General features: G+C 45.4%; 1 protein-coding gene across 1 annotated transcript; it reads right to left on the bottom strand.

The window, feature by feature from the left end:
* Nucleotides 1-1694: 1694 nt before the first annotated feature.
* Nucleotides 1695-10353, bottom strand: MKRN2OS (MKRN2 opposite strand). Its single transcript, XM_004456121.5, has 4 exons — nucleotides 10082-10353; nucleotides 5757-5806; nucleotides 4375-4537; nucleotides 1695-2084 (listed from the first exon to the last, which is right to left on the bottom strand). Exons 1-4 carry the CDS (start codon nucleotides 10297-10299, stop codon nucleotides 1862-1864), a joined length of 654 nt encoding a protein of 217 aa, XP_004456178.1. The 5' UTR covers nucleotides 10300-10353; the 3' UTR covers nucleotides 1695-1861.
* Nucleotides 10354-11998: the final 1645 nt, after the last annotated feature.

Here is an 11998-nt window from a genome sequence, read left to right on the forward strand (position 1 = left end):
CTTAAAACTCTATTTTGCCTGACAATATTATAGCCACTCTGGTTCTCTCTCTTTTTTTTTTTAAAGATTTATTTATTTCTCTCCCCTTCTCCCCATTGTCTGCTGTCTGTGTCCATTTCCTGTGTGTTCTTCTGTGTCCGCTTGCTTTATCTGGCAGCACTGGGAAACTGTGTCTCTTTTTTGTTGCGTCATCTTGCTGCATCCGCTCTCAGTGTGTGCGGCGCCACTCCTGGACAGGCTGCGCTTTTTCCATGCAGGGTGGCTCTCCTTGCAGGGCACACTCCTTGTATGTGGGGCACCCCTACATGGGGGTGCCCCTGCGTGGCATGGCACTCCTTGCGCGTGGCAGCACTGTGCATGGGCCAGCTTACCACAGAGGTCAGAAGGCCCTGGGGATCGAACCCTGAACCCTCCATATGCTAGATAGATGCTCTATCAGTTGAGCCACGTCCGCTTCCCCTGGTTCTCTTTTGATTACTGTTTGCATGGAATATCTTTTCTACCCTTTGACTTTCAACCCCTTTGTGTCTTTGCATTTAAAGTGAGTCTCCTATAGACAGATAGAGATGGATCATGCTTTTTCTTCCAGTCTCCCAATCTGTCTTTTAGTAGGGGAGTTTAATCAATTGACATTTAGGTAATAACTGAGAAGAATTTACTTCTGCCATATAGTTATTTTTTTCTGTATGTCTCGTATGTTTTTTGTTCCTCAATTAGTCCATTACTGCCTTTTTTTGTATTTAGTTGTGTTTTTTTTTGTAATATATCATTTTGATTCCCTTCTGTCCTTTTCTCTATTTTTAAAGTTATTTCGTTAGTGCTTACCTTTGTGATTACAATGACCATCTTAAACTAATAGCAACTTAGTTCAACCAGTACCAGCCTATTTTTAGGTATATGCAAATTTTCTGTTCCTATTTATCTCAGCCCCTCCCCCTTTATATTATTGCATAAGATTACAGTTTTATACATTGCATGATAGTCTATCACATTTGGTAAAAAAACAAAGTGAGTTCTCAGAGCAGTTTCCAAAAAAGAATTTTGAAATATTTTGTTCATTGACCTTTTAAAGTTTGATGTTTAGGTATACTAATTTTAACGTGCTTGTTAAAAATGACCTAATTTTGTTATAGTTTCTCATCAGTTTTCCTCTTCCCCATAAAGCATTAGAAATAGAACACAGCCCTTTCTTTGTCTCCTTTCCAAACTCTGCATTTAAAATGGACAGAAGAAGCACTTTCCAACAGCCCCAAACTCTTTCTTGATCGGGCAGGAAAAATGAAAAGAAAGCTGACTGGTATTTTACCAACCAGCCCAGTTTGTGCTTATAGACTCAAAAAAGCCCTTTCAAAAGGAGTACTCATTTCCTAACCTATATTATGAGGTCTTTTCATTTTTTTCTTCTTATCATTAAGAAGGTTATCATGTACTTTTTAAATAAAAACAATGTGGCATAGGCACTCATTACTTGATAAATTGTAAGTGCCTCACTCACCTTCCTATCTTCAAATCCTCGTTTTCTGGATTCCCAGTGACGTGAATTTATTCTGCTCAGATTAATTTATAGGAATTGTTTCACTATAAAACAACTGAATAAGTTGGGACTAAAAGATGCTGCAAATGTGTGCTGTCACAGGTTCTCCATTTAAAAACCAAACTGCTAGGAAAATAATTTAGTTGCAACGCATACGATATTTAAAACACAGGGAAATTTTTATTAATTTTGTAAATTCTTATGCCATTGTCAGCTGAAATAGGCTTAAAGGACAACCGTGAGAGTTTTTTTCAGTAATCCCAGAACTTTAGTGCATTTGGAAATCTCTATCAAAGACAATAACCCCAAACCTAGCAAACCGCCTCCCTAAGGAGGGTCTGCCTGTGGATCGGGAGGGTCAGCCACATAGAAGCCGCGCTCTTCTATCGCCCGGTAGAGCATGATATACTTGGACGCCTTCCTTGTTCTCGGGACCACGTATCTCTCTGTGAATTCATCCTTGTCTAGTTGCTTCTTGCCTTCTGTGGTCAGGATACAGTTAATAAACGTGAGGGTAAAACTGTAGCAGTTGTGGTAATTTTCTTCATACCTTTCAAGACAAAAGAGGCAGAGAGAAGGTTGGGCTTTGAAAACTGTTCAGGAACAGACCAGGAAGGACTTTCACAGCTGAAACCGAGGCGGTACCTGGGCGAGCTGGGCCCCCACGTGCACGGCCCCTTGAGCACAGAGTTTCCAGAGGCGCGGTGACTGCCGGCCATGGGACACCTGGCTGTTTCTGTTGGCTGCTACTTCACAGACAGGAGTAGACGCCCCCAAAGTGGTGACTTAAGCTGCACATAAACTGCCAATTTAAGGAGCTTAATTTTCACTGACATTCTGGATTCTAGACTTGGAATTCCAAAACTAAGTTTTATCCCGCAGTTTTGAAACCGTGGAGGAAAAACTGGTTTGTGGCGCTGATAGGGCTATGGGTGGGGGCTGTGCATCTCTTTTTCTTTTTTTTTTTTTTTTTTGATTTCCTAAAAATGTTTGGATATTTTCATAGTGCTGTGCGTCTCTTCATAAATAACCTGGGTTGTGTGTATCAGACAATAAAAACTGCAGCCCCACCTTTTGTAACCATGCCAACCACTGTGATCCCAGAAAGCCAATTAAACAATGTAAGCACTATAGACTTTGAATATTCAGGGAGGATGCAAACTAAATATGTTAATTCAAGCCTACCAGGAATGTGGGAAATATATGTTAACTCAAAGCACCATTTGGCTCCTCCTCTTTATAAAAAGAACCCAAGAATCTTATTTGGGGCTCAGGGTTTTCAATAAGAGTTCCGAGCCCAGCCGGTCATTAATACATTTTTCCTTCCCAAAATTATTACTGCGTCCTGGCCTTCCATATGCAATCATTGAATCTCTCTGCTTCCTCAACAGAGGCACTGGAACTGCTGGCTATAGTGGATTTATTGATTATTGTAATTTATATTAGCTGAGGGGATCATAATGCTATAAGCTAAGGGTGGGGGGGCTGCTCATCTCTTCGTAGATAACCTGAGCTGTGTGTGTCCTGAGCTGTGCGTGTGGGACAGTGAGAGCAGCAGTCCCGCCCTTGGTAACCATGGCAACAACTCCAGTCCCCAGAGAAACAATTTAGCAATGCAAACTATAAGCTTTAAATATTCAGGGAAAATGCAAACCGAAAGCATTAAAAGCTTACCTAGAAAGTATGAAGTCCATGCTAAAAGCTTACCTAGGATGTGGGAGATGTGTGTTAATTCATACTTATTGAGCACTGAAACAGAAGACCATTTAACTCTTCCTCTGTATAAAAGGAACTCGAAAATCTTATTCAGGGCTTGAATATTGAATGGAGAAGCTCTGAGCCTCGCCAGTCATAAATAAATTCCTTTTTCCTTCCCGAAATTATTATTGAGTCCTGACCTTTCCTTACGCAATTATTGAACCTCTCTTGACTTCTACAGCAGTAGTATTGCTGTAACCAGATGCCTTCCTTGCCCCTCACTCACAGCCAGTTGTTTAGCTTATTTCCATTCCTCTACTTGTTCTGGTCTGTTAACTGAGTGATTTACAACTCTGTGGCAACCTGTAACAAAAGTTTGCCCCAGCTGGCTTTTGTCGGTTTTCAAGGGTTCTCAGCTGTGCTGGCACACTCCCTGGTGGCCATAACTGAGACCTGGCCAATCAGCGCCTGCCAACTTAAGTGGCATCACTCTCCACTTGCCTTTGTTGGAATCCATAAAAACCCTAAGCTCTTTAGACTTGGGGAAACAGATTTGAGCCGGGGATCCTATCTCCATGCCAGTTGACCTTGTGTTAAAGCTCTAAAGCTCTTTCTTTCCTCAAAATCCCAATGTCATGACATTGACTTCTGAGCAACGAGCCTTTGCTCAGTAACAGTGTCTAAACATAGTTCAAGGGAAGCCTTAAAACCATTTTAAACCTCACGTGGACTATACATTTAAAGTGTTGGGGGACAGAGGACTTGTGAAATCAAGCCATTTCAAAATTGGCAAACAGCTTTAAATTCTAAAATCCTTTTACATTTTGAACATAGTCTTTAAAAAATTTTTTATTCTAAGGGAATATAATACTGTGGCTTATATATGTTAAATATGTGAAAAATACCTGCTCAAATAACTAAATAGAGCTCTAGGTTATGGTTCTTTCAGCTCTTAACCTGCTACGATTTTTTTAATGTAAATTTATGCTGACTCACCTTCCCAGAAAATCCAAAGTAATTCAACCCCGGTTAAATTCTATTAAGAGTATCAGTATGAAGCTGGCCGTTTAAAACCGGCCCTGGGCAGGGGTCATGCAGTGACCACACCTGCGTGATGAATGAGTGGTCTTGGGGGCCAGTACCTGTGGGGCAGCCAGGCCCCCGAGGCTGAGAACTCGTCCAGGTACTTGTCCCACTGGTCCACCAGTCCAAACATGTTAGGCTGCAGTAACGGGACACTCAGGCTCTGCTCCCACCCGGCTTCATCACGGCGAACCCCGTGTACGTTGTAATTGTACACAACCCCTGCAGACAGAAACCAAAGGATTCAAGGGGAAACGCACATCAGAAAACGACAGCAGCCCCCTCGTTAACCTCACAAAATATGAGCCCAGGGTGCACTTGCAGGTGCCCAGGTTCCCGTCGGAGAGCAATGGACCTGTGGTATCTTCTAGAATGTCCTTCCTTGGGACTGGCTAAGTGCAGAAGGCAGCCAGCTGTGTAAGGAGCTTGAGCGAGGTCTTGGCTGGGTCAGAGGGGTTTAGAGAGCCTCTGCTTCAGCAAAGCGCTTCATTCAGGGAAGCCCAGTTCTTGTTCTACCTGCTATTCAGCTGTGAAGTTGCCCCCAGGAAACTGAAACTAGAATAAGCGCCAGGATAGTCATCTCCAAATATTTTGTTCAAGTTCTCTGTTTACAAATGGGTCTATTGTGTTTCCTTAAATCAGCAGTAAATTTCCACTGATAAAGATGGGGGGTAAATTTGACTGCTCAAGTAGGGAAATCCTAGTTCAAAAAAACTTCTACATTTCTGTTCCCAAAGTCAGTTTCTCTTGTAATTAGATTTCACCCAGGCCTGTGATAAGATCCTCGCGTGGCTGGCTTTACTCACCATTCCCAGGCCCACTACTTCCTGCATGTAGCCCACTTTCCTGCAGACAAGGATGTTTCCTGGTTTGCAGGAGTCACAAGCTCTGTACCCTCAGAGGTAAATAGGACCAAAGAAGCTGTTCGGTTAAATTGTCACACACAGCCTTTATTTTTTTTGACAGACCCACGGCAGGCCCCAGCACACCATAAAACGTTATATCCCCTTGTTTCATTCCTTGAGTCCCTGCTATTGACTATGTAGAGAATTGGGCTGTTTAGAGAATTGGGGACTGAGAGGGTTTGTGTCAAATACAAGATGAGGTCTTGGGTAACTCAACCTCTCTGGACATCTGTTTCTTCATCTGTCAAAAACAAGCAAAAACCTTTATAGGATTGCGAGGATAATCAAGTGAGAAAACATAAAGAGCTTTGCAGCATGTAGTATTGTTAGCAGTATTAACTTGCTCCAAAGGCAAGTTATTTCTCCTTTTGGGGAGTAGTGAAACCTCACATCATACAGTGGTAGAACCCAGGGGACAAAGAAAACAGTGTATTTCAGAGTAGCCATGATCACATTTGCTCTAGAGACCCTGCTCTCTAACTGAAAATCGTGGGGCTTTTTAAAAATTAAAAACCTATGTATGAAATCACACTCACCGTTTGTGTTGGTAATTCCAACATGAAGATCAGACCTTCCATCATACTCCCTGAAAGAAATAAGGTATTGTTTTTATCTTTTGCACCTATTTGCTGTGAAGAGTTGACATGTAAAGTAAGAGGTGGGCTCTGGGCCTCCTTGCTTGGCTGCTGCCAGGACCCACCGTCAGAAGAGTCCACCGCCCTGAAGCCCTGTCCGCAGGATGCGTGAGCAAAGAGTACATCTGAGATAGAAAACACTCCTTTGGCTCGGTCTGGATTTTCTCGGAATACCTGAACTAAAGGTGAGTGGGCTGGGGGCCAGCCCAGCTAGAGCATAAATTCAGCAGGACGCCTTCCCACCACTACCTGTCCTGCAGGTGGCTCGCTGAAGGAACTCCTCCTTGCCACCTGTCCTGAATGCATCTCAGTGGACCTGAACTGTCAAGCCTAGAAGAGCCCATTTTGGTCTTCTAGTCTGTGGCCACACCTGTTTTCCCTGGACAGCCCTCATTTCCTGAAATTATCCATTAAATAAATAACTCAGCATAATTTATGTTCAATCCCAGGCCATCACCCACTAGCCCTGGGATGTCGGGCAAGTCACCTACTCCCTCTGATCTCAGTTTCCACGCCTGTGAAATGGGACTCTCAGAAGCCCCCTAGCAAGCTGGATATAAGAACAAAATGCCTAATGAGTGCCAGCCACATATAGGCGTCTAATAAATCAGAGGCACTTTTTAAATTAAAAAGATCCTTTGTCGAGGCTCCAAGTCTGGATATTTGGTTCAGAGAACACAGTGACCTCATGAAAACCAGCAGTCCTGGGCTTTCAAATAACTGCTGGATACAAAAGGCTGCCCCATCTTCTTTAGAGCAATTCCCCCCGGCTGTCTTGTTGCAGCCACCTTTGAGCTTGCTGAGACCGGGGTGCCGAGGGTGAGGAAGACGCTGGGAAAAACCACCGTAGGTGACTGGTGAGGGGCTGTGTGTAGAGCTCCCTAAGCTAATCACTGCACTCTGTTCCCCTGTCTAAACCAGGCATTTTCTTCCTCGCTCCCTCCCTCCCTTCAGTTATTTCTCATTCATCCTACAGAAGTGTATTGGGCCCTAACTATGGGGCTGTCGAGGGCTCAAGACACAACAGGGAAGAAGCCGATGCCCCTGCCTTGGAGTTTACTCACATCCAAAGAAGAGCTTTTCGTGTTAGTTTAACAAGTTCTTAATAGATTGATAAGTGAACGGAAAACACATAGAATGTTACAGAAGCACATGGTAGGGGCAGAATCCAGGCTATCCCTCTCGTAAGGCTCCTTTGTACAGCTCTATGGGTGAAGCTCTGTACAGGGCGCTTGGTTTAGTGAGTGGAGCGCAGGCTGAGTTTCAGCACCCTCCACCCCTGGGCCAGGTGCTCTTGTGCAGTCTACAACCTGCACAACCTTGCGTGGCAGCCCTGAGGGGTCCTGACCTAATTAGAGCGGAGCCTCGATGATTCTCTTGTACAAAATCAGTGCAGTTGTCTCAAGGTGAGTTGAGTCAGGCATTCACAGCATAGAGTGAACCTTGGCCCACCAGTATTTTCTTGACTGTCCTGAGAGTCTGGACATTTGGATTAGAGGATGGAAATCATTTGGAACTTGCAGGCCTTAGCAGGTCTAGTGGACAGGGGACTGTGCTGGGGGTTGTGCAGATCCCGGCCTGAGCACCTGAGGGGACAGGAGGATGCTGAAGCATTTGGTAGTAGCCAGAGGGGTGCTGATGCAAAATACCAGAAATGGGTTGGCTTTTATAAAGGGCATTTATTTGGGGTAGGAACTTAACAGATACCAGGCCATAAGCATAAGTTACTTGCCTCACCAAAGTCTATTTTCATGTGTTGGAGTGAAATGGCTGCCAACGTCTGTGAGGGTCCAGGGTTCAGGCTTCCTGGGTTCCTCCCTTCCAGGGTCTTGCTTCCCTCTGGGTTCAGGGTTCCTTCCTTCCCAGGGCTTGTTTCTTCCTGGGCTCAGTGTTCCTCTCTTCCTGGGGCTCCAGCTTAAGGCTTCAGCATCAAACTCCAACATTAAGAACCCACAACTCTGTCTTGCCATGCCTTTTATCTCCGAGTCCCCACCCTGAATGCCCTACTGGCACCAGAGGTTTGCCTGATTACTTAATCAAGTAAACCCCTGAATCCAGTATAATCTAATATGCCCAGAGGAAATGACCAGTTTACAAACATAATCCAGTATCTCTTTTTGGAGTTCGTCAGTAATATCAGACTGCCACACACATGGCCTGTTTCAGCCCACCACCACCACCTCCCTGCTGCAGATGCCAAATGACCCCTATTCCCAGCAGCCAGAGTTGAGACCTGGTCTATCAGTCTCACCACCATATCATAGGTAAATAAATGCTGATGGGCCACGCTGAAAACCTGCCACGGCAGATGTCATGGGTGATGGGGCACCCCTAGCACTTCCCACCCAGAGCAGTGCAGTAAGGATCTGTTGGATGAACCAATGTCACGGAAAATGAATTCCGAATTTCAACAGCTTTACTCAAAAGCTTTTGGAATCCAAGCAGTCGTTGACTCAGAGTGAGCACAAATGAAAGTCTCATAAAACGGTCCGGGCTTCCTGATTCTGATTAAGGTGGCACCAACGATCCCACCAGGCTGTAGAGTTATGGTCTGAGCTGAATATGAAAGGAACAGGAAGGGAAGGAGAATGTTGGCTAAACATCATCATGCGTGTTTGGTTGAATTTCTTACACCCCTTTTGCTAACCCCACGGCTCTGCGAGGCCTCTGGGGAGCCTCACTTTGCATCCTGGTTGCTGATTGAACCAGCCTAACCACCCAGAGAGATGCCCCTGGCAGGCGGCCCTTCTCTAAGGAGACCCCCTTCTCCCAGCGGCTGAGCCCCGCTCTGACTTCTAAAGCAGGGAGGGCCTCGGGCGGCCGTGGCGCTGGGCAGGAGGAGCGCCCTACCTGGAAGGCAGGGGTGTCGTGGCGCCAAAGCCTGCGCTGTCTTCTCTGCGTCCTGCTCCACCACCCGTAACCCCCGAGGACGGCTCGGAGGTGCACTTGGTTCAGCACCCAACAGTTCTACCAACACCTTTTACACCCTTCAGTTCATTTCATCCTCACGGGACCCACAAGGAAAGTGATTGACAAGGGTGAGGCACAAGGAGAAGAAGCAGAAAGTGAGTCTCAGCTCCGATCTTCCTATCCCAAACCAGCACCTCGAGGGGTGGAAGGGGGGGGTTAGATGTCAAGGAGGGAGGCAGGGGGGTCTTCACACCAAGCCGTAAGGAAGCGCAGGAACGTACTTAATAATGCATGAGCCATCACTCAGTAACGTCCTTGTTCTTTTTAAAGCATGGCTTATATGGGGCCAGTTCTAATTCCATCTGTAAAGCCATGGACAACCAGGAGGAGGCACAGTCCTTTCTTTTGTTGTTGTTTTTTTTTTTAAGGAGCTACCGGGGATTGAACCCAGGACCTCATACATGGGAGGCAGGTGCTCAACCGCTGAGCTACATCTGCTCCCCAATGGGGTTGTTGGTTGGTTGGTTGGTTTAGGAGGTGCTGGGGATTGCCCCCAGGACCTTGTATGTGGGAAGCAGGCACTCAACCACTTGAACTACATCCGCTCCCCCTTTTGCTTTCTAAAGTCTTTCTTAATCAGAGCCAAGGGAGTGTCTGCAAATGAAATAGACCAGGGCTAGTCTTCAACTTTTTCACCTGGCTTTAATTAATAGTCTAATTATAAAAAAGTGCTATCATCAGTTGTAACAAATATCCCACACCAATGCAAGGTGTTGGCGGTGGTGTGGTGTATGGGAATCCTGTATTTTATGCATGATTGTTCTGTAAACCCACAACTTCTCTAATAAAAGGGAAAATTTGCCCTAAGTGTCCATTCTTCAGGCACTGTACAAGGTTCCTGTTTGCCACAGAAGTTACAAACTACTGGCCCATCAGAGTTTCTTATGAAAAGTATTATAATATTTTGATTAGATTCACTGCTGGTCAATTTTCCTACTTGGCCTTTTAGCACAAGGTCTATGGGTAGAAAATCTCCAGGCTGATGATTTTTCTCTCTTAAAATTGTAAAAGCCGCTCTGACCCCCATGCATTCTTGCACTCCTGGGTGCAGGAGACGAGTGCACATGCCATCTATTTTTATGAAACAAATAGGCCCGCCTCTCAGGATCTGAAGTCAAAACAATGGAGAAATCATTTTCCCAACCTCACACTGTAGCACATGCTAGAAAAAGAAAATTCTTCTGGCGACACCACAGAAGGACACGTGTGCACAATTCAACGTTAACACTTAAAAAAAAAAAAAAAAAAGACTGTACCTAAGAAACGTCCCCTGAGTCGGTCTGAGGAGGAAGGAGCACTTTTCTTGATGCCCATTGGAGAACGGATTCGAGATGCTAACGGGCGCCTCCTCCAGCCTCCTGGAGCCCACGGCCTGCCCGCAGAGGGGGCAGCTCTCGGGCACGCGGAAGCCGTAGATGTGTTTCTCGCAGTGGTTGAACTTAACCAAAGGCCTTCCGGGTTCCGCGCCCTGCATGGCAGCAGCTGCCAGGGAGCTTCCCCGTGACTTCCTTGACCTCTTCACGCAGCTAGCAAATAAAACGCGGCTCCAGGAACCCGATCGGGGAGGATTCGATTAATGATTGATCCAGCCCCTCCCAGAGGCTGGTTTCTTAAAGGGCTGGTTTTCATTTGTGCTGGCTCACGCAGTGTCTTTCTGGCCCTCCTGCCTTGAACTTGCTGCTCCCGGAGAGCCCTCCTTTTCTTGTGAAATTTTCCTCAGCCTCGCCCAGCGGTCCCCCGCCCGGGTGCCACTGGATGACGACTTCTACCTGGGGCCTGTTACTTAGGCATTTAGTTTTGTTTTTCCCTGTGAACTCCTTGGAGTTGGGGACCAACCTTTAAATTTGTGTTTTGTTTCTTGTTGTTGTTCTTAAGATTTATTTATTTCTCCCCTCCCACCCCCTGTTGTCTGCTCTCTGTGTCTATTCGCTGCGTGCTCTTCTGTGTCTCCTTGTATTCTCATTAAGACGGCTCCAGGAACTGATTCTGGGGCCTTCCAGAGTGGGAGAGAGGTGCTCAATCTCTCGTGCCACCTCAGCTCCCTTTTCTGCTACGTCTCCTTATTGTCTCTCCTCTGTTTCTCTTGTTGCGTCGTCTTGCTGCACAGGCCGGCACTCCTGCATGGGGCAGCACTCCCGCGTTGGCCAGCTCAGCACACGGGCCAGCTCGCCTTCACCAGGAGGCCCTGGGCATTGAACCCTGGACCTCCTAAATGGTAAACAGGAGCCCAACTGTTTGAGCCACATCTGTTTTCCTAATTTTGTGTCCTTGAAGTAAGTTATCTCTTTCTGTTGTTGAGTAAATAAATCAGCTCTGGGGACCGGATGTGACTCAAGCTGTTGAGTGCCTGCTTCCCACATAGGAGGTCCTGGGTTCAGTTCCCAGTGCCTCCTAAACAACAAAACAACAAACAAGCAAACAAACGAGAAAACTAACTCAGGGAAGCTGATGTGGCTCAGTGGTTGAGCGCTGGCTTCCCACACACAAGGTCCAGGATTCAATGCCCAGTCCTGGTACCTCAAAAATAAATCAATAAATGAACTCCTTGCTTTGAGGCTCTTTTCTTTTGAAGTTTTGTATTGGAGAAGTAATCTTGCTCAAAAAAAAATTTATAACACAGAAACAAGGATGGTGGTTGCCTTTGTGGGAGTTACTGACTGGAGGAGGCACAAGGAGGTTTCTGGACTCTGGGCTGTTCTGATTCATTATCTGGGAGCACTGTGAAAATTCATCAAGGTGTACATTTTACAAATGCACTATATTCTTCACATTTAAACATTTTTAAGCAACTGTACACAAACAGAAAAGTTGAAATGCCCTTGTTTGTCTCATAACGTTTTCCCCACCCACCATATTCTACTCTTTGGAGAAAACTAATGTTAATATAGGTGACGATTTCCATGCAATTTTTTTTAAACCTCAATGTTGTCATACTAGATACTGTTCTGAAATTTGTGTTTTTCTCTCATCTTGGAAATGTTGATACAATATCAATACTATAGGTCCAGCTCATCCTTTCAAATAACAGCATAGAAATCCATAGTTTGGTTGTACTACAACTTATTTCACCAGCTTGTTATTGATACTTATATTTCCAAGAATAAGTAACAGTCAAGGAAGAGACCCACAGAGAAGACATCACAGCAGATAAAGGTACTTTTGGAAGGTTAAAT

The sequence above is a fragment of the Dasypus novemcinctus genome, chromosome 26 (assembly GCF_030445035.2).
Source record: "Dasypus novemcinctus isolate mDasNov1 chromosome 26, mDasNov1.1.hap2, whole genome shotgun sequence".
NCBI classification, from domain to species: Eukaryota; Metazoa; Chordata; class Mammalia; order Cingulata; family Dasypodidae; genus Dasypus; species Dasypus novemcinctus.

What these genes read in the sequence shown, in the direction of transcription:
- MKRN2OS (XM_004456121.5), bottom strand. Translation starts at nt 10,299, where the DNA reads ATGCAGGGCGCGGAACCCGGAAGGCCTTTGGTTAAGTTCAACCACTGC. An exon ending in ACTCAGGGGACGTTTCTTAG is followed by an intron (nt 5,807 to 10,081) that starts GTACAGTCTTTT and finishes TATTTCTTTCAG; the next exon opens with GGAGTATGATGGAAGGTCTG. An exon ending in TGGAATTACCAACACAAACG is followed by an intron (nt 4,538 to 5,756) that starts GTGAGTGTGATT and finishes TTCTGTCTGCAG; the next exon opens with GGGTTGTGTACAATTACAAC.